This window comes from Octopus bimaculoides, chromosome 30 (genome assembly GCF_046866305.1).
Source record: "Octopus bimaculoides isolate indiv1 chromosome 30, ASM4686630v1, whole genome shotgun sequence".
Taxonomy (NCBI): domain Eukaryota; kingdom Metazoa; phylum Mollusca; class Cephalopoda; order Octopoda; family Octopodidae; genus Octopus; species Octopus bimaculoides.
In genome coordinates, this window is record NC_142957.1 from 3,307,626 (window position 1) to 3,333,010 (window position 25,385).

At 38.6% G+C, this 25,385-nt stretch overlaps 1 protein-coding gene across 5 annotated transcripts in view; it reads left to right on the forward strand.

The window, feature by feature from the left end:
* The window catches only part of LOC106869324 (uncharacterized), a 107,045-nt gene that overhangs the window by 47,271 nt on the left and 34,389 nt on the right, over positions 1 to 25,385 (forward strand). For all 5 annotated transcript variants that reach the window (XM_089346165.1, XM_089346164.1, XM_089346167.1 and 2 more), the window contains 3 exons: positions 8,306 to 8,463; positions 13,078 to 13,169; positions 19,096 to 19,279. In XM_089346165.1, coding sequence (XP_089202291.1) covers positions 8,306 to 8,463; positions 13,078 to 13,169; positions 19,096 to 19,279 — 434 coding nt within the window. The remainder of the gene's footprint in view (positions 1 to 8,305; positions 8,464 to 13,077; positions 13,170 to 19,095; positions 19,280 to 25,385) is intronic.

The window sequence follows — 25,385 nt, forward strand, 5'->3', positions numbered from 1 at the left end:
CCACTAGAACTGATTATTTGCAGTTGATAAGGACAGAAGCAACAGTGGTTAATGGGAGAAAGGTAACGCGAGTGTTTGAATTTTTTGAGTTACAAAACTGTTAAAATGCTTACTTTATAAGTTGAACGTAAAAGTGAAAAACTGGATAAATGTAACCACCCGACTTCGGGGGTCGAGTGGACATTGCGCCTCATATTTTTTCATTCTTGCATATTATCATTTTATTTCAATTACCCCGATTTTATATTTGCCTTTTGTACTGTCTTTATGTTTTGTGATGTCTTAAAAATTACTTGTATAGCCCTTTATGGGTAATAAAGAAATCGGTATTTCGTCTGCCCCTACGTTCTGAGTTCAAATTCCGCCGAGGTCAACTTAGCTTTTCATCCTTTCGAGGTCGATTAAATAAGTACCAGTTATGCACTGGGGTCGACATAATCGACTTAATCCGTTTGTCTGTGCTTGTTTGTCCTCTCTGTGTGTGGCCCCTTGTGGGCAATAAAAAATAAGAAACGTTAGCACGCCAGGCGAAACGCTTAGTAGTATTTCGTCTGTTTTTACGTTCTGAGTTCAAATTCCGCCGAGGTCGACTTTGCCTTTCATCCTTTCGGAGTCGAGAAATTGAGTACCAGTTGCGTACTGAGATCGATCTAATCGACGGGCCCTCTCCCCGTAAGTTTCAGAACTTGTGCCTAGAATAGAAAAGAATATATTGGCAAGGTACTACCTTGTAGGTAGGCATTGATCTTGGGCTGCTATGATAAACCTTTCTGTTTCTGATTTTAAGCCAGAAGCCATTAGCCATCGGTAGGTAAGGTCTTTGTCAACATCGGCGTTATTCACTCTCTTTGGGTATTTGCCATTGAGAGGTTTTTCTTGCCATTTATCAATCAGAATATCTAAGGCGGCAGTTTTAGCATGGGTTTTCATCCGCTTAGCTTTTTATATACTTGTTACTAGTACGTCTGTGGAGGCGCAATGGCCCAGTGGTTAGGGCAGCGGACTAGCGGTTTCGATTCCCAGACCGGACGTTGTGAGTGTTTATTGAGCGAAAACACCTAAAGCTCCACGAGGCTCCGGCAGGGGATGGTGGTGAACCCTGCTGTACTCTTTCACCACAACTTTCTCTCACTCTTTCTTCCTGTTTCTGTTGTACCTGTATTTCAAAGGGCCAGCCTTGTCACGCTGTTTCACGCTGAATATCTCCGAGAACTTCGTCAAGGGTACATGTATCTGTGGAGTGTTCAGCCACTTGCACGTTAATTTCACGTGCAGGCTGTTCCGTTGATCGGATCAACTGGCACCCTCGACGTCGTAAGCGACGGAGTGCCAACGCACACTAGTACGTCTAATTCTGGAATTTGTTGTATTTGGAATTCAGTTAGATATTCCTTTGTCTGTTTTGTTACTGAGTATGATGCTTTCTTGTTTTCATGTTTTGAGACAAGCTTCAACATCCAGTCCTCAGAGTTTTTCAGGTAGGTGTCTAGGCCAATTGTGGCAATATTCATTGTTAATGCCAGTTGTAAAAGTCCACGGTCTCCCTATTTTCTTGGCAGATAAAGTCGTTCTATATCTGACATAGGGGGTGCATTCTATGCATTGTCAACAGTTTTTGTATTTTTCTGTCAACATTACATATTTCAGTAATTGATCAGTTAATGATATCGAAACTGTAAGTCACGACTGCTTTAGCATTGATCGCTTCGATCCTGTTTCTTGCATTCAGCTCTGTCTTGAGTATTGCGATAACATTCTCTTCTGATCCTTTCCCTCATCACTGAATGTTTGATTCCTTCCCCTGCAATTATCCGTAGGTATTTGTAGCTTTCCGCTGGTTCTAACTCTTTTATGACATTTTGCTGGTCAAGCTTAACGTTAGATGTTTCTGTCAATGTTTCTTTGATAAAGGTAGCTTTTGCACATTTATCGAGGCCAAAGTACATCCTGATGTCATCCCTGAATTGTTTAACAATCGCTAGTAAGCCCTTGAATTGTTGGTCATGTTTTGCAAATAGCTCTAAATCATCCATGTAAATGAGATGATTTATATTTTTATCAAACATTTTATAATCGTACTGTGCATCATTGAGCAATTTTGAGAGAGGTATTAGGGCTAGACAGAAGAGGAGTGGTGATAGTGAGTCACCCTGGAAAATGCCACTTGAAATACTTACAGCTCCAGCATTTAGAGATTCATTGTCACTGTTCAAAGTCAGTGTGGTTGTCCATGATCTCAAACTTGAAGACAAAAAGTTTCGTAGAGTAGGAGCTATTTTATTTTATTTCATTTTATTTCCAGACGTTTCTTAATCCAGCTTTGTGGTAGGCTATCAAAAGCCTTTTTATAGTCTATCCAGGCTATTGACAAGTTTTTGCGTCGTTTATGACAATTATCTGAGATCATCTTATTGATGAGTAACTGATCTTTACAACCATAAGATCCACGTTTACATCCTTTTTGCTCATTTGGAAATATGCTACTTTCTATTTAAAAAAAAAACTATAGATATATTGAGTCACGACAGCTGCTAGCGTTTTATATATTGTTGTTAAGCAGTTTATGGGTCGATAATTTTTTGGCTCGTTTGTTTCTTCATTTTTGGGAAGTAGGAATGTTAAACCATTAACCAGCCAAGAGGGGCTCATACCAGGACGTTGCAAAACATCGTTGTAAAGTTTGGTTAGTAGTTCATGGCTCCCTGGGAAGGCATTAAATCAGAAGTTAGGAATTTTATCCTTTCCTGGTGACTTCCGTTTGCTTGACCTCCTGAGAGCAGATCTTATATCTTCTACCTTGACACCCTCCCACTTTTGCTCTTCTAAGGAATCTCAGTCTGTATATATTCTATCAATCCAAGGGGCGTTTTCATTGTGTGTTTTAATCTTTTGCCCAAATTTTAATTCCAAAATTCCTGCACTTCTTTTCATGGGACAGACTTTACTCTAACTGGTATCTTCCTGTAAAAATATTTGGGGTTATTTTTGAACATGTCCTTGAAGAATCTAACGCGCTTTTCATACCTAGCTATGCGGGCAGCTTTACCACATACCTTTTTCTTGATGGTTTCTATGGTGGTATCAATGTCAAATATGGTTTTTATATATGTTTTCTTTAATTTTCGGGGTTTTGTAGGTGTGATAGTCTTGTTAAACTTAAGGTTTTTTCAAACATTCTATGTCAGACCTAAGTAGCTGAATATGGTGTTGAATACGCTAATGCCAAGAAGACATTTTGTGGGAATGTTGCCGTTTTCTAATCTTTTCACCACATAGAATCGTTGAGATTTTCGCGGATGCATAGTGCAGGTGGTTGAGATCTGTAATATCAGCATCAGTAGCTGGACTTATATCCTTAAGTGCAAGGTGGCTTTTACCAATTATTTTCAGGTTTTGATTAGAATTGCGAATATTTGGGAGATGATCGCGTTCATTCATACTGGTTATCATTATTATTATTATTATTATTATTATTATTATTATTATTATTATTATTATTATTATTATTATTATTATTATTATTATTGTTCAGTAGTTCTATTTTTATAACGTGCTTTCACTTCACTACCGAGCGCAGCTCTGTGCGCCTTGGGTATATGCTGTGGTTTGCTGTGGTGCTCTTATGTATACTGTATTGAAAGTGTTTTGCGTAGAATGTGTGCAGTACCCAGTAGTGCAATTTTCTGTATGTTATATATATTTGTCAGTCTTGGTGTTTTTGTTATGTATTTGTCTGAATATTTTTTTATTATACCTAAGGCACCTACTATGATAGGAATTGTTTCTGTTTTTAGATTCCACATTCGAGTTATCTCTATTTCCAGGTCTTTGTATTTTGAAAGTTTTTCCATTTCTTTTAGAGAAACGTTGTCATCTGCTGGTATTGATACATCAATTAGAAAGCATTTTTTTCTTCATGATCTTTGACAACTATATCTGGTCTATTTGCCTTAATTTCTCTATCTGTGTGTATTGGCATATCCCAGAGTATGGTTGCTTTCTCGTTTTCTGTGACCTTTTCTGGCGTGTGTTTATACCATCTTTTTTCTGTTGTTATTCCATAGTGTTGGCATAGCTTCCAGTGTATATAGGTCCCAGCTCTGTCGTGTCTGTGAATATATTCCTTCTTAGCCAGGACTGGGCAGCCAGAGATAATATGATTTATTGTTTCTTGTCGATCTCCACATATTCTACAGTTACTTGTTATATTTCTTTTCATTGTGTGTTTTTGGTAATTTCTGGTGGGGAGGCTCTGGTCTTGTGCAGCAATTAAAAATCCTTCAGTCTCTGCTTTGAGTCCTGAGCTTCTCAGCCATTGCTGGGATTTTTCTCTGTCTATTTCTTTCGCATTTAGTTTAGCCCAGTATTTACCATGTAGGGGCTTTTCTTGCCATCGTTTTATCATGGTCCGTTGCTGTTCTAGTTTTAGTTTGGATTTCATTTGTTTTATAGCTTTTGTTGTTTCTTCTTCTTCTTCTTCTTCTTCTTCTTCTTCTTCTTCTTCTTCTTCTTCTTCTTCTTCTTCTTCTTCTTCTTCTTCTTCGTATTTGTTAGGTAGATTGATTTCTTGTTTGTATTTGTCAGCTTCCTTAAATACTGAAAACAGTTTTTTGTTTTGCTCGTGTTTTGTGGCTATTTGTATTAGTTTCCCTTGCTTCTGGAGTAGGTATTTTTGCAGTCCTATGGTGGTTATTTTATAATAGTTTTCTAGCTGTATAAGACCCCTGCCACCTTCTGTGCGTTGTATATATAGCCTTTCTATGTCAGATTTTGAGTGGTGCATCCTATATCCTGTCATTATTTTTCTTGTTTTCCTGTCTATTTTAGATAGTTCGTTTAGTGTCCAGTTAAGGATGTCGTAGCTGTAGCTTATAACTAATGTGTTGATACCCATTATCTTGTTTTTAGCATTGAGTTCTGTTTTTAGTATTGATCTGACTCGTCTATAGTATATTCTTTCTTTATTTTTTCTTTCATTTGTGTATGTTGTATCCTATCTAGTTCATTGACTCCTAAATACTTGTATGGTTGGCTTTCGTCTAGTTCTCTTATTTCATTGGCTTTGGCTAGTGTTATATTCCTACTTTTAACTAATTTTCCTCTTTTAAGGGTTGCTTTGGCACATTTTTCTAATCCGAATTTCATATCTATTTCCTTGGTAAATCCGTGTACTGTCTGTAGTAGTGTTTCTAGCTCTTTGTCGTTTTTAGCATATAATTTTAGGTCATCCATATATAGAAGGTGGCTGACTGTTGTCTATTATTATTATTATTATTATTATTATTATTATTATTATTATTATTATTATTATTATTATTATTATTATTAAAGCGGCGAACTGGTAGAATCGTCAGCACGCCGGAAGAATTGCTTAGCGCTAGTTCGTCTGTCATTACGATCGGAGTTCAAATTCCGCCGAGGTCGACTTTGATTTTCATTCTTTCGGGGTGGATGAATTAAGTATCAGTAAAACACTGCAGTCGATGTGATCGACTAGTCTCCTCCCCACTAATTTCAGGCCTTGTGTCTTTAGTAGACACGATTATTATTGTTATTATTTCTATTTATCACAGGTTTTCTGGTAGCTCCTGGTGTCTTGCATGCGTAGATGGTTTGCGACCTGCAGCCTACGGTACTATGATATCCGTTCTTTTCAGCTATCATATACTTTCCTGATTATTCTAGCTGTGCCAAGGAGGGAAATATTTTGTAACAAGTCTATTGTATACACTATTTCAATTTTCCTTATATTCCTGATGATGCCTTTAGATACTGTTCCCAAGGAACCAATAATAATTGGCACTATCTTCACCTTCTTCATTTTCCATAGCCGGTCTGTTTCGTATCTATCTATCTTTTCGCCTTCCTTCTTGACCATTCCTGGGTCAAACTGGTATGCAACATCAACTATATAGCATATGTGGTGCACCCTGTCAACCGCCACAATTATGCTCTAGCACCTGATCTGTTTGGATTAGGAAATCCCAGAGGATTTTGCTAATCTCCGACCCCACCACTCTCTGCGGTTTTTGCATATACCACATTTTGCTTCTCTCTAGACCCTAATTTTCGCAGTAGTGGTTTGAGGCACGTCTAGCGTATTCGTTCATGATCTGGGCAACGGTTTTATCCACCCTACTACGGATGCGGCACAGCGGAAGCACTGGCTCATTCCTCTGGCTGCCCTTTCAGTTCGTAACCAAAGCTTAGCCCAGCGCTGCCAGTATAGTGTTCTCGATCTCTTCTTTTAGTGTTATTTTCATCAGCCAGTCTCACCTATTTTTTCCAGCAACTTCTGAAATGATTCTTCTTCATGTCCTTTTTGTACTTTTTCCTTTTGTTTTCCCTTGTTTTCTCTGTTTTCAATACTCCCTCGTTCCTAACTGTCATGAGCAAGGTTTCCTTACTTTAGGCTAGGTATCTCATTAAACTCTCGAGTTCGATACACACGCAGTCTTCTACATTTATTAGTACTCTTCCTCCGTTTGCTCTCTTCATGTATAGGCGATCAGTGTCTGCACGTGGATGATGGGCTTCATGCATCGTTCCAGCGCCATACCGAACTATTGCGACTGCGCGCGAGATTATTGCCGAAATTGGTGGCAGTTAGCTTTGAAGCCAATATATTTCTTATTCGCCGCAGGTATTCTCTTTTTGTCTTCTCCTTCATGGCGTTGTGTTTGATTTCATCTGCCCGAAGTATTCCTAGGTGTTCATAGCGGGATCGATGTTGAATCAGCTTCATCCGTTCACCACCTGCCAACCGTATGCTCTTCTGTCCTGAGAAGCTTTCCTCTCCTGATCACCATCGTAGCACATTTTCAGACTCCATACTCCATTTTAATTTCATTGGATAAAATCCGCACAGACTGGACTAGGCTGTCCAGTTCTGCCTCAGTTTTTGTGAATAGCTTCAGGTCGTCCATGAACAGCAATTGGTTCAGTTTTCCCTTACCTCTTCACAGATTATACCGCAACTTTGTTTTCTGTAGTATTTCACTCAAGGGAATCATTCCTATCACGAAGATCAATAGGGACACATTATCTCCCAGGAAGATTTCTCTCTTGATTTTCACCTCTCCAAATGCTTGATTCCATGCTGTCAATTTCGTTCACTAGTCCTTCATGCCATTCCATATAAGGCTTCACATATTTTCCACTATTCCATACATTTCCATTGTTCTTATTATCCAGGAGAGTGGTTTCATTTCGTATCCTTTAAGATAGACAACCCATAACATGTTCTGGTTTGTGTGTCTTCTCTTGCAGTTCCTGATAATTAGATTATCAATTAAGAGCTGACCCTTCGTTCCCCGACTCCTCTTTCGGCACCCTTTCTGTTCAGTAGGCAGCAGCCCACTTTTTTCCAGATATCTATACAGTTTACCGGCCAAAGCACCTGATATTAATTTCCACATTTGCAGAAGGCCTGTTATTGATCTAAAGTTGGATGCAACATTTCCCTTTTCAGGATCCTCGGCACGTAACAATATCTTTCCCTTTGTCATCCAGCTGGGTAATTTCTTTCTTTCAATTTTGTTTCCATTTCTTGCCGAGTGTCTTTCTGACACCTAGGGCAAAGAAACTGTATATATTCGCAGACCATTAAAATAAACACACCAGATAACGAAAGGAAGTTATGTCATAGAAAAAGGAAAAGAAGAACCACGGGTTGACAAGAACTGGTGAGCTAGGTGGGCTGTTCCATGCCATCATTATTGTTTTAAAAAAAACAGAAAATATTTTGTGACATTTCGAATAATAAACATTTATCATTTTATTGTCTCCTTGCTAATTATGAGTATTCACGTGCATGTCTACCACAGAAGCTAAAAAATGTACAACTCTGTACTTTTTCAGTTCCTGCAGTGGTACATCTCCAACTTTAAAGACAAGTGGTGCGTAGAACAAACACAACGTTCCTAGTCCTACAACGTAACGTTTAAATGTGTTTTACTCAGAAACAATGGCCAGGTCGTTATTACCAAATCTCCGACACCAAAACCTCCCTAAACCACCATAAAATGGAATCATTTCAAGTGGCTAATAATCTTCTTGCTTATAAGTGCTTTATTATTTAATAATGTTAGCTAAACGAGAATAGGAACTTTATATGATTCCACTTTCCATTAAAAACCATTTCACATTATTGATGCTATCAGCATCTTTTGGAAAAAATAAACCTGAATGTCATAACTTTAATAAACTTGCTCAAGTATTATAAACTTTGTTTCTTGGCAAATCAAACACCAGTTTCTCTTTTGACCAGAAGCACATTCAGTTAGAGTTCCCTTTATAATTACAGTGACCTCCATGGCAATAAGAATATGATGTGTGGATGTCACCTGCCAGCCTTAGTGAAATATATGAAAAATAACTATAAGCAATATGTGCGTATCAATGGCCGGTGTCAGACAGACTTAGGCAAAAGAATACCTATATGGAAATTTTCGCAATGTAGAAGTAAGTAAAATCCTCCTTGTTTCTGTTCTTTTATTATTAACACAAAGAAAATTCCGGTCATTCTCTGCAGCTCGCAATATAATGTCTTACGAAACAAGACCAACAGATAAAAATATAAAGAAATAAACGTTTTGCCATGCATGCGCTTCACATTCACACATTCTCTTTAATGCACTTAAGGAGCCAACTGTATCAAACAAACCCTAATCGACACACACACACACATACACAAGCATACATATATGACACATACACACAACAGCGCACGCAGGCATGAATGGGTATTCACATACACACACACATGTACAGAGACACACACTCTTTCTAACTCACCCTCTCTCACATACATTCTCACTCACATCCGTACGACTACATAAGCATAGAACCAAAATATAAGACAGACATTGAACAGGTCATGAATGGCGACAAAATGTCTCAAAGAGCCCTAACTGGTTGACGGACTAATTGGTTAACAAATGTTTAACAAAGTGACGAATAATAAAGAAGTGAAATGAACAAGTGCGTGCGTTTATTATTGGCATAATGACCTTCCCGACGTACAACAAATGCTCTAGTATTCGATCCTCAGAAAAGGACAGCTTGGTAAGAGAACCTACCCTCACCTCTGGACATGAATATTGGTTAACGACCGAAAGAGTATGATCACCAATAACAGAGGCCAAAATGAGTTTCCTCCGAAGAATCTCTGGAGTAACATTACTTGACAGTGTGCGTGCTTTGGAGATGAGGGCGTCTCTCCAAACCGGCAGAAAATCTAAGGGTAGACCAAGAACAAGATGGCGAGATAATATCCATAGTTTCAGTCGGTCAGGTTCGAGAATGCAGCCAGAAAATGTATTGACAATTGCTTCTGATAGGACCCTATGCAGAAGGAACTTCAGGACTCTATCTTCGTGACCCTCACAAGAATAATGAATGTAGAGGATGGATAGATAGAGGGATGTGTGCAGAGTGTTTAGATTAAATATGACGATTGTTATATCCCATTTTTTCAGGAAAAGCTTAATGTATTCGTGAATAGTCAATGGCGTTGGAGCGCATGAACATAAAGTTGCAGCTGAGAAAAATTTAGCTGACATGGAGGACTGGGATCCATCTGAATATTGGAAAACAATCACATGTATCATTGTGATTCGTACTGAATATCAAAATGCTATCATCATGCTTGCTTCGCAATGTTCTGTGAACTCTATAAAAGCTGTAAGACGTGACATGGAGAGAATCAGCAGAAACTAGAAGCTAAAATTCGAATGCGAGAATAAAATTATTTGAGAAGATCAAATATCGAGACAAGAAAAATTCCAAGAAACAAAAAAAAACAGGAATGTAAAATGTCTGTCAAGAAGGCACACTTCATGAAGATTAAATAATGTAGACGGTCCAAGCAAGGTGTTGGTACACATATGGGAAGAGAGGGTAAGAAAATGGGTGTCGGAAGAAGGAGAGAAGACCAAAACTGGTTTTTATTCGAAGAATTAGGAAGAGACGGCAGAAGAGCGTTAGCATGGCTATGTATAAGGGAGTGAATTGGCTGCAGTTAGTAGGGGCCAAATAGTAATGAAAGGTAAACGGAGGAGAGAGACTTGAGTGATTTGGAGGTTGAAACCAAAAGCAATGTTTAAGAAAGTGCATGTGTGAGGTCACTTGTGTGTGTGTGTGTGTGTGTGTCTCAGACATGAATATCTCTGAGTCCATGTAACAGTGTGTTTGTGTTTGTATTTGTATGTGTAAAAGACAGAAGACGCTATGGGAAAGAGATGTGTGTGTGTGTGTGTGTGGGTTGGTGCAAGTGGATCTGGTGGGATGGGAGAGGAAAGAAGAGGAAGCAGACATGTAAAGTAGATATTGGTAGAGCATGGGCTGGGGAGTTGATAAGAAAATGTGTGGGTGGGAATTGGAATCAAAGAGGGTATAAGTTTTCAGAAAGAAGATATAGAGCACTTCCCTGAAGAAATGGGAAATCCGGTGCTGAGGGTCAAATCGAAAAGCGAGGGGTCAGTGAAACGGAAACATTGAGTGACTGGTGACCCTTTACCAAGTACGATGACTCTATGATGATTTTAAGATGCCCTGAATTTATAAGATACATTCTAAAAATAAGAAAATATCAGAAATTTAGAAGAACATATAAAAAGGATGATTCATTACGAAAACGCAATTAATAATCGCAACAACCTAGATCGGATCACAAAGAAGCCGTGTTACACATATATGAGATTAGTAAAAGCTTTAAATTTAGAAGATATGTATATATAAACACACGCGTTTATATGTATATACATATATATATATATATATGTATACACACGCACACGGTACTGACACACGTATGAAGATTTGGAGTTTATCCAGGAAAACTGTCAGTGCCCATGACCATTTCCAATGCTGCTGTGATTGGCTGGAGGAAGGGAGGAAGATACCCTCAAACCAGAGACATGCCTTGATTGTTTACAACAGAGAAGACTCTGTCAAAGGCAGCCATGGTTCCAAGTGATGGACTTAAAATGGGGATCGATTACGTACACCACCCAAGAAAACATATATGTCATTATGTATAGAAAAGTATATGCGCACAGGTACTCACACATACATGCACACGTATACCCACACACACGCGCACACATACGCACACACATACACATGCATAATACATACATACATACATACATATGTACACATGTACATATGCCTAAAAACGAAAACAAGGCGGCAGAGGCTTAAAATCGATCCAAAATTCCTTCGAATGTCGTAACGTGTCCCTTCGGCAACATCTTTTACAGCCAAGTATCGAGGTGAATCCCTTGACTAAATTTGCATATATGAGGCCGATAGCATCACAAGAATCGTAAGGCAGCTCCTTGAGCAGCATTCCTTCTCTGATGACGTTAAGTCAAAGAAGTCACACGACTCTACCGCATCACCAAATGAAAGGATGAGCGTAAATGAGCAGAAGACTATGCATGAATATGTTAGTAGAACGCTCGGAAATTATAGTAATATTGATCATCAAATCAGACTATCATGGACCAATAACCTGATTACTACCTCCCACTTTAAAGGATATGCGTTTGTAATCCAGGAAGAGGAATTATCAAGCAAATACCTGAAGCACAAAAGGATCAGAGATGCAGGATAAACAATAACATGTGAGGACCAAGGTAGACGTTGTGGAGTTGACAACGAAGATATCACCCTTATCATAAGCCGTTATCCCAAAATATCATCACAGGTATTATCTACCAATGAGACATAATGTTGTAGCTAGGGCACTATAAAAAGAAATCCATCGTAAGGATAAAACCGAGTACAAAGAAATAAGAACCACAATGTGGTAGAAGCCGTCGTCACTCATAATACAAAGGAGTAATGGTGGAATGTCCCAGTGAAAACACAATAAAATGTAAACACAACAAACCTGATATAATGATTTGAGATAGAGATTAGAAACTGTGTACGGTTGTGGAAATCAGCAGCTCAGCGGATATTAACATAAAGCTGAAGTTCAGCGAAAAAGACAATACCTACGCTGAACTATGGAGAAATTGGCAGTTACTCTATCTAGATTACAAGTTCAGGTTTATACCTGTAATTATTGGGGCACAAGGATATGTAGCACACTGTCTAAATACCAATCTTGAGAAATTAGGCTTCTCAGCATCACCGGAACGGTAAATATCTATAAAACTTTCCCAAAAGAAGAGTAGAATGAAATATGTGGAGCAAGAGCACACACGAAGAAGAAAATTGTCGCTGAAGAGGTCACAGATGTGTGACAAAAGATTTTCAGACAATGCTTTTGAGTTAGAATAAGGACAATAATAAACGTATGCTTCTTTGGCGAACGAAAAAATATATGACCATCCCGAAATACTACAATATCCGTTTCAACGCACGATTTAACATCAGAAATCTTGGAAAACAAATTCATAAACGTAAGAACTTTCCAGATGTTTATCATTTAAATATACATAACTATGTCCTAGATATGCAATTATATGCATGAAAATATTTACATAGGGCGAAACATACGAATCTGTACTTATACATACATATATACATACATAGATACACACACATACATTCATATATACATACATACACACATGCATACATACATACATACATACATACACACATGCATACATACATACATACATACACACATACATACATATAAAATTACCCTGTTGATGTTGTTGAAATTCTAATGAAGAGCCTCGGATCTAGGTTAGAAACCGGTTCTCTCTTAATTGGCAAGACATCCATAAACTTATATATTTAAAAGAACAACATATTATTGCTAATGTTTTTTTTTTAGTTTTTATTCAAATATTGTTTGGCTCAGTTCATATATTATGACCATGTGTATTGTTCACATGTTTATAGTTCATATATTATTAAAATGTTTATAGTCTTTGTTAATAAATAAGAACATGTTTATAGTCTTCCTTAATAATTTGGATTATATGTCTAACGTGTTTATTCCAACACTTAACACGTATACATTTGCTTGACATCACAAAGTATTTCTTGTTATTGCTATGCATGACACTATTTGGTTCCTAAATATGGATAATTATTTATGTTCTCTAGATTACTCGTTATTTCAACGGAATTTACAGTGTCAGACATGTTCAGGGATGATGTGCAATGATTCAGAAGTGACAAACTGTCCAGGAGCAAAGGTAAACTGAAATGTTACTTTCTTCCCTTCTGTTAAGATATATCCAAAGCCATCACTCGGAAGCCATTATGACCAGGTAGCTTGTACTATGCTTTCGCTAATTGTTTTGGGTGCCTGCGTAAACGGAGACACCCTCTCTGTCTTCTTATCTTTGACTCAATGGGACAGCGGGGATAAGACATGAAGTGAGAGATGGATGACCATCACTAGGCTGGGACTCATTTTCAGTTAAGAAAATTGGGCCAAAGCGAAATGTGGTGCCTTGCTTAAGGACACATCGTGCCACCCTGCCCATGAGTGATCATTATCCGATAAGCATGGTTATATGGGTGATCATTATCCGATCATGCGTGATCATTATCCGATAAGCATGGTTATATGGGTGATCATTATCCGACCATGAGTGATCATTATCCGATAAGCATGGTTGTACTTAGTGAGATATATGAATGCACATGACCAGGAATCAACTCCAGAACAAAGGTCTCAGTTCAATGACCTCGGAACTCTAGACTTAGAAAAGGTAGTTGGAAGTTGGACGTATCCGTCTGCATTAAAACACGAGGGAACAAAAACCCACAATTTGGCCTTTGGCGGATGGAAAGGGTGCGTGTTACTCGGCTTCGAAGAACAGATATGTATGGCTTCGGTGGAGTATTCGGGGCAGGTAATGAGTTGGTGACTTCAGTGCATACCTCGATGGACTACCTGCAGAAGATGTAAGGTCCAGTGAGAAGCTCCTGTACAGGAGGTGATGAGCGAAGGAAGAAGGCGCAAATGGATCGTCTGCTTTCCGAGATTTACGAATTCATGCCAGATTTACCTAAGGATCTCTTAAAAGATGATTACCGCAACTAGCAGCAGGACGGTGGGGAAATTCTTAGTTGTATACGACTGGAGTAGCAATGCTACTAAGAAAAAGAGACAAATTATACAATTTTCGGCCCATAACCTTTCCAAATTCAAGATTTTAGATATGGGTAAAAATGAAAGCCTTTGTTAGGGTCGACAATCTTTACTTGGACGATATACAAGAAGCGACCGAGTTCGAACATTTTTAACAAAACTTATACACTGCGATGCACAGGGACACCTACTCGGTGGTCAAAGTTTACAGTATTTTCTCAAAGACGGCTGCCCTCTCTCTCGCTTCACGTGTAGGTGCCGTGTTTTGAGTCACTACAGATAGTTGGAACCAGTTCAAAGATGTTTCTTTCGAACTGGAAAGTCCTTGTCAGCTTATGCGGATGATGCCATTGTCATGGTATTGGATACCACCGGAATTAAAACAGACGGTACCATTTTAAAAGAATATGAAACGGTGGCATCCACTAAGATCAACTCGGACAATTGAGTAGGTATACAGCTCGACAGCTGGAGAGGCAGGTTCGAGCTGATGAGAAGCGTCGTGCTATATCCTGGTACGGTGAACGGGTTAAACTACTTGGTGTCTGGATTTCTCCCTACGTCCAGGTAGAGAACGACTGACAAGAAATAATTAGCAGCGTGGCTAGTCTTAATCACAAATGGGCCGAAATAAAGCTGTCTCCGAAGGGTCGGGCAGTGGTGAGGAAATGTCTTATCACCTATTTTATTGACCATCGTGCCCTATCCCAGCTTCCACCTGATTGGATTAACTTCTCGTGGAAGGGAAGTGTTTCGTTTATCGAGTAACCCATCTTTGTTCAGCTCTTTCTGAAAGACGAGTTAGGAATGCTCTTGCAGCCAATGCACAGGCACGCATTGAGGGTGTGGAGACCGATTGTGAAGCACATTTTTTCATGGTTCGTGTCTTTGAATGGGTTTCAGTCCTCAGTGAACCTAAGACCAAGATTAGATTCCCGGCATCTATTATGTCATCAGGCAATCTATCCCTCTTATAGTTGTGTAACTGAATCTAAGGACGCTCCACTCTAACAATGTAAAGGATTTGTAGCAAAGAAGAATGACTATTTCCTCGGCGAAAGTTTAGATGTCGATGGAAACAGACTGGTTACTCTGTTGAGGAGGAGTTTCGGGTCGAGAACTACTATGGGTAACTTCCGGAAGCCTCAGTTCAGGAAGTGCTATCAAGGCACCCTAGCTGTCAGAGCTTATCTGAGATGCGAGCAGAGCGATAAAACCGTTCTGCACACAATCGTTTAGAGTCAGGGAATTGCGGACTTGTAGATTTATATCGAATAAATGCTGTCATGTGTAAAATGGATTTGGTTAACAGCTGAGTCCATAGTAATTATATTCTGTTCCTCTCCTTGAACTGGGCAGAGAACATGGCTTTTCTTTGTCTTGTGGCAATAGTGAAAGAGGTTATCTGGTAGACGAGCTTGAAAGGTATGAGAACAGAGAAATATTATATAAATCTGCTTAGGAAAAGATGGAATAGGATTAAATCTTCCCTCATATCAAGTAGTTCATCAAGGTCTCCAGAACATAACTGGGTAGGGATTATTTAGACTGGAAAAGACAAGAGCTATACTTTTAAAAAGCAGCCAAAACCCGTGTTGAAATTGCTTGACTACACAGTTATACTCCAGTGCATGGGTCAAAGAAACTCAAATGAGACAGTAAAAAGACTCTGGAAATAAAACAGAGCTATGGTTCACATTAACTGATAATGAATCGAACCGGATATCAGAACATGGCTGCATTCTGTTCTCTGTTTTACTGCCTGTCCTCTTCTCAGATCTTTTTCTTCTCTTGAAGCTGAATTAGTTTATTTAAAGCTTCAGTCATTTGCAATCACCAACTTTAGTTGTCTTTTGAAGTTTCAGGTTCAAATTAGGGCTACACACATCTTATTTATAACTTTGTGGTCGACATTTTCATTGCTTTTATTGTTACTAGGTTTTTGCGATCATTATTAATTGCGTTTTCGTAATGTATCATCCTTTTTATATGTTCTTCTAAATTTCTTATAATTTTTCGTTTTAAGAATGTATCTTATTAAGTTAACTTGTTTGTTGAAGTCCGATACGTTTAGATCTGGGCCATTTTCTCTCCAGATTTTATACAAGTGTATTGTATTTTCATTTCGTGACTATAAACTATGCTTGCAAAATAGAAGCATTCTTCTCCTGTGTCCCTTTCATGCATTTTCTGTTTTATTTACTAGACTTGAGGAGTTCAATCTGAAATTTTTATTTCATTATCATCTTTGAATGTGGGTGTATTAGTTTCCGTTCCTGGTGAGTTTTGCACGAGTTATTTTTTCCGTAAATTTTGGGCGAAACAAATTTCTGTGTGCATTCCTCGATTGATAAGATACTTGGATTGAATGATACTTTGTGTTTAATTGAAATTATTTGAGGAATTTAAGGAAGCGAGCCGGCAGAATCGGTAAACGCCGGTCGAACTGCTCAACGGTATAACGGCTCTGTGAATTATTGTGAATTATTGTAAATACTGTTGTGTTACTTTATGAAAACTGTGTGAATTACTGTAAGTTGTCTCTGTAAAAAATTGTGATTTTTGTGGAATTATTGCTCTTACGTTTCACGCAAGCCGCTGCATTTTCCTCCAGCTATGGCGAGTGGTAGTGTCTGCAGCATCGAGAGCTACGCCAGGGCCACTGCGGCGAGGAAGCCAGTGCCGCTGGAAACCAAGTTGGATATGGAGGAGGTGAGCAGAAGCAGGAATTTGATAGAAGTTGAGTGAGACTCATACAAATTGTGCCCCCCCCCCCCCAAAAAAAAGAGACGAAAGAAGACAAAATTCTGAGGACAGTTGTGTATCGTACACCGGCTGTCGAAACCTGTAAAATTGAAATGGTGACGGAAGAGGAAATTGAGGAGTGCCTGGGTGAAATTGTGAATGAAGCCACGTACATCAACAGAGGAAGAAAGTTCGGTACGGTAGAGGTGAGGTTCGCCACTATAGAAGAGGCGACCAAGCATGCGACCAACATTTTAAGAAGTACAAAAATAGCATTACTACCAAGTTATAGAGGAATAGGAAGTGTGAAAATACGTATTCGCAGAGTTACATCAGAAATTAGACCAGAGTGGGTGGTTGCAACAGTGCTGGTTGCAACGAAGGAGGATCCGGAATTGGGATCAGTGGCGAAATCAGATGTGCGCAAATGGTGGGGATTTGGACTCGAAATGTGGCTTTTTTCCACATTTGAGGACATAGAAGGAATTCCCTACCAGATAGAAGTGGAGGATGAGAGAACGTTAAATGTTGTAGTCGAGAGAAGGAAACCAAATTGCTACATATGCGACGAAAGAGGTCATATGAAGACCAAATGCCTCCTATATGAGTTCACACAGCCACAGCAAGAGAAAGCGCAAGCAGAGGAAAAAAACATTGTAGACCACACTGAGGAAATAAAAGAGAAACAGAAGTGTGAAACATAGAAAACAAAGGACAAGAATGAAAATGGAGCTACTAACCCTAAAAAGCGAAAGAAAAATAAGTCAAAAGAACGGTCAACAGAAAACAAAACAAAAAAAGAGATAGAAAAGCCAGAAGCTAATAATGTACAAGAAGAGGAGGAGAGAACGGATAAAGATGTGAAATACAAAGGGGTTTTGATAAAGTACGAGAATTGCGAGCAGATGGAGAGAAAGGTCGAGAGGTTGGAGGAAATAATAAGAGTGAAGATGCCAGAGAAATGTGCTGAGAAATGCATTTTGATACACGAGGAAAACAACTGGGAGTACATAAAAGAACTTTGTGAAAATATAACAACGACAAGGGTATGGTAGGTGGAGACACCATCCTCTAGAACTGATTGTTGTGTTTTGTACTGTCTTTATGTTTTGTGATGTCTTAAAAATTCTTTGTATAGCCCTTTATGGTAATAAAGAAATAGGTATTTTGCCCGTCGCTACGTTCTGAGTTATAATTCCATCGAGATCGACTTTGCCTTTCATCCTTTCCAGGCCGATAAATAAAGTACCGGCGAAACACTGATGTGGATGTAATTGACTAGTCCCCTCCCCACAAATTTCAGATCTAGTGTCTATGATAGAAAAGATTATTTGACCAATTTGATGGCGAAACTTTTCTACTCTAAGCACAAGCCCCGAAATTTTGGGGAAGGGTTACAGTTGATTAGATCGACCTTAGTACGCAGCTGGTACTTAATTTATCGACTCCGAAAGGATGAAGGGTAAAGTCGACCTTGGCGGAATTTGAACTCAGAACGTAAAGACAGACGAATTACCGCTAAGTATTTCTCCCGGCGTGCTAACGTTTCTGCCAGCTCACCACCTTAAGTTTGATGGTGAATTACAAAGTGTTGTGATTTTGATATGGACTGTGACTCAGTGGCCATATTTACATGGTAAATATCCATAAGCTTTATGAGGAACCACTTACAACACTGTCGCAAGTTATTTTCGGTCTCATTTGCTGTTCGGTAGAACGCTGGACGAAATACTTAGCGGTATTTCGCCCGTCGTTACATTCTGAGTTCAAATTCCGCCAATGTCGTCTTTGCTTTTCAACCTTTGGAGGTCGATAAATAAAGTACCAGTGAAACACTGAGGTGGATGTAATGGACTAGTCCTCTGCCCCCAAATGTCAGACCTTGTGTTTATGATAGAAACGATAATTTGACCAATTTTAAGTTTGATGGTGAATGACAAAGAGTTGTGAATTTGATGTGGACTGTAATTCGACGGCCATGTTTACACGTGATCCGAGCGCGTTCGCATTCATGAAGCATTTCATGAAATGTTATTTATAAACGGTAAATATCAATAAACTTTATAAGGGATCACTTAAGCTATTATCTTACGCTACTCTCGCAAATTACTTTCGGTCTTATTTGCTGTTTCGGGATATTTTTTGTAGCAATGATTAAACTCTTTTGCGTGGTAAACATCCCCCGCGTTGTAGTTGTTGTTGTTGCTGTAGTTAGCAGTAGTCGTACTAGTGAATGTCGTGGTTGTAGCATATGACTGTTATATCTATTCTTACAGCCTGTTTGTCGGTTGACTTTATCAATGAATGGTGTTACACCGAAGTTTGAAAGGTCCTGCAGCACATACAGAAAATGTGTAGAAGCTATGAGAAAGAATGCCCACAGATGCAACAAATGGACCGATGGCACTTCCTGTACTGGTTGTTGCGTCGGAAACTTATGTAACAAGAATGGCTTCATTGGTAAGTGTTATTCATTATCTAATATAACTACATCTGATTTATTACACCTTAATACTTAATAAGAACATTAATAGTTTATATATAGGAAGCTATTTTATTGTGTGCCTATGTGTGTGCATGTGTGTATATATGTGTGTATGCACATGCACACGCATATCCATATATGTATATATATATATACACACATAGGCGCATATATATACATATGTGAGATTGTATTATTCACATGCACGCTTGATGAATGTCTGTATACGTATTTATGTGTTTATGTATTGATCTGTCGTTCGTTTTAGGCACGTTATCTACGCATGCGCCTATATTAATGAAACGTTTCGACACCGACTTTTATTTTTCTGAACCAGAAGGAAACTCAAGAAGGCCGGTATTTGCATAAATGATACTTACCTGCCAGCATACAAGGCGCTACAAATTCCGTTCGTTTGTTCCAACTACTTTCAGACAAATTTCTGTAAATTTTTCCCCAGATAAAAGTCACACAGCATCTTTTATTTAAAGTTCCCGTTCCTGTATGGTTGCCTTCTATTCACTATCGATCAAGAAGCTTTTAACCAGTGAGGACCATGTGAACTTGCACAAAACAGAAGCGCATTTTCTATCGGGGTTGACAAATTATTGCTTATGTCTATTATAATGATGTCTGAATGATTCTTCCGTTGACCCAATATAGATTTTAGCTTCATTCGTTTCCAGCCAGTTAACCTCTTGGGGGGCAGTTCTAACGAATTCTGGGGGTTGCATAATACTTAGTGGCCAGCCAGCTGTTTGTATCTTTCGTTGATTCAGCTTCCCAGAATTGTAAGGTCTGATACAGCACGTGGGTTTCTTGACTTATACGTATGTATATATATATATTGAAAAAAAAGTCGTCAGAATTTTGGAATTACTTTTTTCATTTATTGTATACATATATTAGCGCTTTCCTTCGTCTTTCGAACTTGTCAAATATAACTGTGAAAATACAGAGATCTAGCTTATTTATATAAAAACAGGGGGGTTTTGTTTATAACAGAACATTTTGTTTTGTTGTTTTTGTTTTTTGGGGGTTGAGGCTTTGGAGACAATGGAAGATGTATAAGCAGATAGATAGATAGATAGATAGATAGATAGATAGACAGCTAGATAGATAGATAGATAGATAGATAGATAGACAGGCAGATAGAGAGATGGATGTGGTAAAAGAGAGAGAGAAGGGCCATTGTTTTGAAATGGTCTTTTTAAGGAGTGTCAAATAAATAAATAAGGGTAAAAACTTATTTACTACTTACTCTATTGTTTTGAGAGGGTTTCAAGGGATGGTAAGAGAAGGAAGAAAAAAAAGAAAAAGAGAGGAGAAAAAAAGAGAATAATAAATAGAAAATATAAATAAAACAAAAAATATCTTCCTGTTTTTTCTTTGTTTTTTTTAGTTCTTTCCTTTTATTTTCTTTGTCCTTTCTTTTTATATACTTTGAGTCCTATTTAGAATATATTCCTGTCATACATTCATTTATTCATTTATTTTTGTTAAGGTGTAGTTCTGCATGAGAGTATATTAGTATAATCTTTGTAAATTTGAAAAATCAAATTAGTAAAATCAATTAGTAAAAATAACTATACATATATATATCATATCAAACATATATATATATATATATATATATATATATATATATATACAACACGTATTCCTTGTTGTTTTTTTTTTCTCTTTCAAACATTTAACTTTGGGGAACATTTTTTTATGAAGAGTAGTTCCATTGCCTTTCGGTATTGTGGATCGCCCCGTGTACATTTATAAAAGGGAAAGATTTTGAACTTTCTGTCTCCGCATATTTCCAGATGTTTACTCAATGGAATCATCCTTAGTTCTTCTTGTCGGATATGTTGCCTGTGAATTCGTGCACGTTGGCAGAGAGTTATTCGTTTAATTTCAATATGAACACTTTAAAATTCTTATGTCTTGTCATTCATTTGCTAGGAAAGTCTGTCTATATAAAATACTACCAAATATTGGCAATGAATGCTAATTACGAATCGGAAGTTCGGTTTCCTCTATCAGGTCACATTTTCATGTTAATGATACCTGCTGTTTTAACTTATAGGATACATAAAGCATGTCTATATAAAGTATATTGAATACAAGATACGATAATTTCATGGCTTTTTATTGTATAAAATTAAAATTATTGTGTACAGATAAGTTACAGTACACTCAAATGCATAACAACTTGAAATCTTTGGGATTTGGACTTTCTATGGTCTTTTGTCTCAGGTTCATCCCTGTATAACATCCGACAGTAGCCAGCTAACATTCCTGCATTCCAAAATACTTGATGTCATTGTTCCATCGATGCAATATCTTGATGAAAGCGTTCCCTTGCTCATCAGACACTGCTCCAAGGTTGTCTGCAAAAAGTCCAGATGTGAATCAAGGAAATGAACTTTTAGTGACATCCGACAGCCCATTGCAGCGTAGGAGTCTAGAAGACATTTCACTCCATTTCTAAACTCTAGAGATCTCTTGTCGCCTAGGAAATTTTCACAGAGCCATTTGAAGGATTCCCAGGCTTTAAACTCAAACTCATCCAGTGATGTGAGGAAGTGGTTGTTCTTCAATAGTCTTTTTTTTTTTATCTGCGGAACTATGAATACGCATTCCTTCAGTTTTGCCTCGGTGATTTTTGGAAATTTGGCCTTCACATATTCAAAACATTTTGAGCTTTTCCGGGCAAGTGTCTTCACGAATTGTTTCATGAGGCCAAGCGTTATGTAAAGAGGGGGAAGAAAAACATTTTCTGGGTTAAAAAGTGGCTCACTCTAGACGCTAGAAACTCCCGGCTCATGATTTTCGCAAAGGCCACTCTGATTGCGCATAGTGCTTGATAGTTGCACGACTGTCCCACAGGCATAAAAAGCAACAATATTTTGTGAACCCAGATTGCATTTCCATCAACATTCCAATCACTTTCAAGTCTCCACAGATTTTCCAGCTGTAGTTTGTATACTTTATGGCATTGAGGAGTACTTGCATGTTTTCATAACACTCCTTCATGTGCACTGAATGTCCTATGGGAATGGATGGTTTCTTATTGCCGTTGTGTAGTAGTACTGCCTTGAGGCTTCTCTTAGATGAATCAATGAATAAGCACCATTCAGCTGGAACATGCTCTTGGAACAAACAGTGAAATAACTCATCAGTGTTATTACTGAAACAAAGTGGTCCATCAACAGAGAAGCATGAAGTCAGATCCCTATTTCTCTTCCTGAAATGAGTAATACAAACATCTTTATTAAGCAGACATTTTTTCTTGTAGGCAAGATGCTAGTAGTTCAGCTTTATCCTTCGACAATGACAAGTCTCTAACTAAATCATTTAACTCTCCTTGAGAAAATTTCTGTGGTACGTCTTCATTTTCAATCGTGAAATCTGCATCCACTTCAGTGTCTTCCACAGCAGTAGTATTTTCTTCAGGAAATACATCTTCGTCAGACATCTGAAGGCCATTTTCTGGTGGTATTGGAATAGGAAGATCATCATCATTGTGTGGTACTGGTCTTCTTGCTGATTCCAAGTTGAGATACACAATCTTATGTTTGGTCTTTACAGTAAACCCGCAAACATTAACATTGCAGAAATAACAGTCCATGAAATCATCCTTTGGCTCTCTCCATATCATAGGTATTGCAAACGGCATTGCTCTCTTCCTCTTATTTAACCAATCCCTTAGTCCATATGAACAAGCTGAGCAGATGATGTGCAGGGCCCAACTCTTATCTTGATCCCTAAGAGAGCAGCCAACGTATAACTGGTAGACCTTCTTGATTTCACTTGTGATGGCACGTTTCTGAGCTTTGGTGGTAAATGAACCACAGACATGACAAAATATATCAGGACTGTTCTTGCAATGCCTTGACATCCTGAGTAGAATTTGATGATGACTTGGCACCTTAAACAGAAAGTAAAATTTATGAAAAGAAAAGATTATGAAAACATAAAATTACAGAAAAACCGTGCCTGATAGAAGGAAACCGATTACATTTTTGAAATTCACGGACAAAACTACATCTAAAACACCATATAACATCCCTGATGAAAATTGGCTGTTGACCAGTGTAATTCTTTAACATCTAGATTATTAACCGAGAATCTATGTTCTACTTCAGCATGTTGTTCGAGCAGGGACAAGCTTTTCTCCTCTTTGTATGTGTTTTTCTAATTCTATATGATTGCACATGCAGAACACATTCCTCACCACTATTAGGATATGGAACTTATTGCTTTCTGCAAGTGTTCTTCTGTACCAGGTATTTAGAAGACATGAGTTTGGCATAGGGGGAATGAAGGACCTGGGCCTTATTATTATAGGTTTTCAGCCAGAGCTCCGTGTCTAAAACCGCTAGCCTACAGTAAGGGTGCTCGCTATGGTAATCTACTGTTCCTTTAATACTCTGCTGGATGGAGTTAGCGATTTGTTCGATGCTCTCCATGGTTTTACCTTTTACTTTATCGACACTGGTTTGTGGGGCTGCTTTGGCCACTATATTAATATCACCCACACAGCGGAAGTACATGGTTAGGGTTATGGAATTCCCTGCTAATTTCTCTTTGAGTCTCCTATCCCACCATATCATAAATAGGTTAGCCACATCGCCAGCGAGTCTGACACCCATGATTGCATCTTCCTGTTGGGTGAATATCTTGTTATTAAACTTGAATATGTGGCCCTTCATTATGCCTCTGGTACTCGTACCCAGCACATGTGAGACCATTTCTTTAACCTCGTCATAGTTTTCGGGGATCCACGTAGTTCTGGTCCACTCGTTCAATCTAACTCTCTAGGGATCTTCTTGAGCAATGATATTGTAGTAGGGAGTCTGCCTCTTACTGATCTAATGAGGCAGACACAATTAAGGTCGTATTCATCTGAGTATTCTTTGTAACATGTAAGTCAATGGAGGGGACCCATTTCTTCTCTGTTAACACCACGAAACTCCACGTCGCTCTCGCTGTTCATCTCCACACATTTCTCCACTGCAAAAGTAACGGCAATGGATGACTATAAGGATTCTACATCCATACGCCTATTGCGCCCCCTGACAGGTCACAAGGATGGTTGCATTCATTGATTCTGCTGAGAAGGTCCTCTGTGATGTCACACACCTCCGGGGGCTTTCTGATCAGGAAGCAAGAAATTTTGTAGTTGCTGACAACGGTGGCTGTGCAAAACGGTCTCGTTGGTGACCCTGTCACCAGATCAGTGGTCGCTTTATGGTCCTTGTGGAGCCCATACAGTGCTGGAATATCGTTAGTTGTGGCCCGGAAGTTGTTGGTGTTGCATTTCGTTTCTCCTAGAATGTTTGCTCCTAGAATGCTTGAGTATTGAGGATATTTTTCTTTTCATACTCATCTACCGTTGTTTCACTCATGTTGGTGATGTGGGTTGCATTGCTTGGACATACTTCGACAGGCTGTCTATTGATGTTCTGCCACACTTCTCTGTGGGGACGCACACGACTTCCTTATTTTTTGTGCGCTGAATGAGTTTGTGCAGGCTACTTGCGGATTTCTTATCGAGTTGTTGTGCCTCTCTCCTACTCTGTCTTCTCGTGTACTCTTCCAAAATCTAAGACTTTGGACTAGTTATGGGGATTTGTGCTTCTATTTCGTCAATGGTCCGCTGTGGGATACAAACTCCTTTGTTGAAAGGTAGGGTTGTCGGATGAATGCGACTCATATCTTACGACTTATCACATGCATTGAAGAATAGGGTGCGAAGGGAGTTAATGTCATTTATAACTGTTGAATTATTTTCTATCCTATCATTTCTCTGGTTACTATCTCTTTGATTGTCTCTGTTTTTGTTATTGTTGTTGCTGTTGTTGGTGTTGGTGGTGGTGCCACTATGATTCTGTCACGGGCATATGGTGTAGTGGTTAAGAGTGCGGGCTACTAATCCGAATATTCCGAGTTCGATTCCAGACATTGAAAAATACCTTAGGAATGAGAACCCATTATTCGAAATTTCCCCAAGACACCTGATGAAGGCTAGCGGTTATATCAGCCGAAACGTTGTGTTAACAACAAACAAGATGAGGACAAATATCC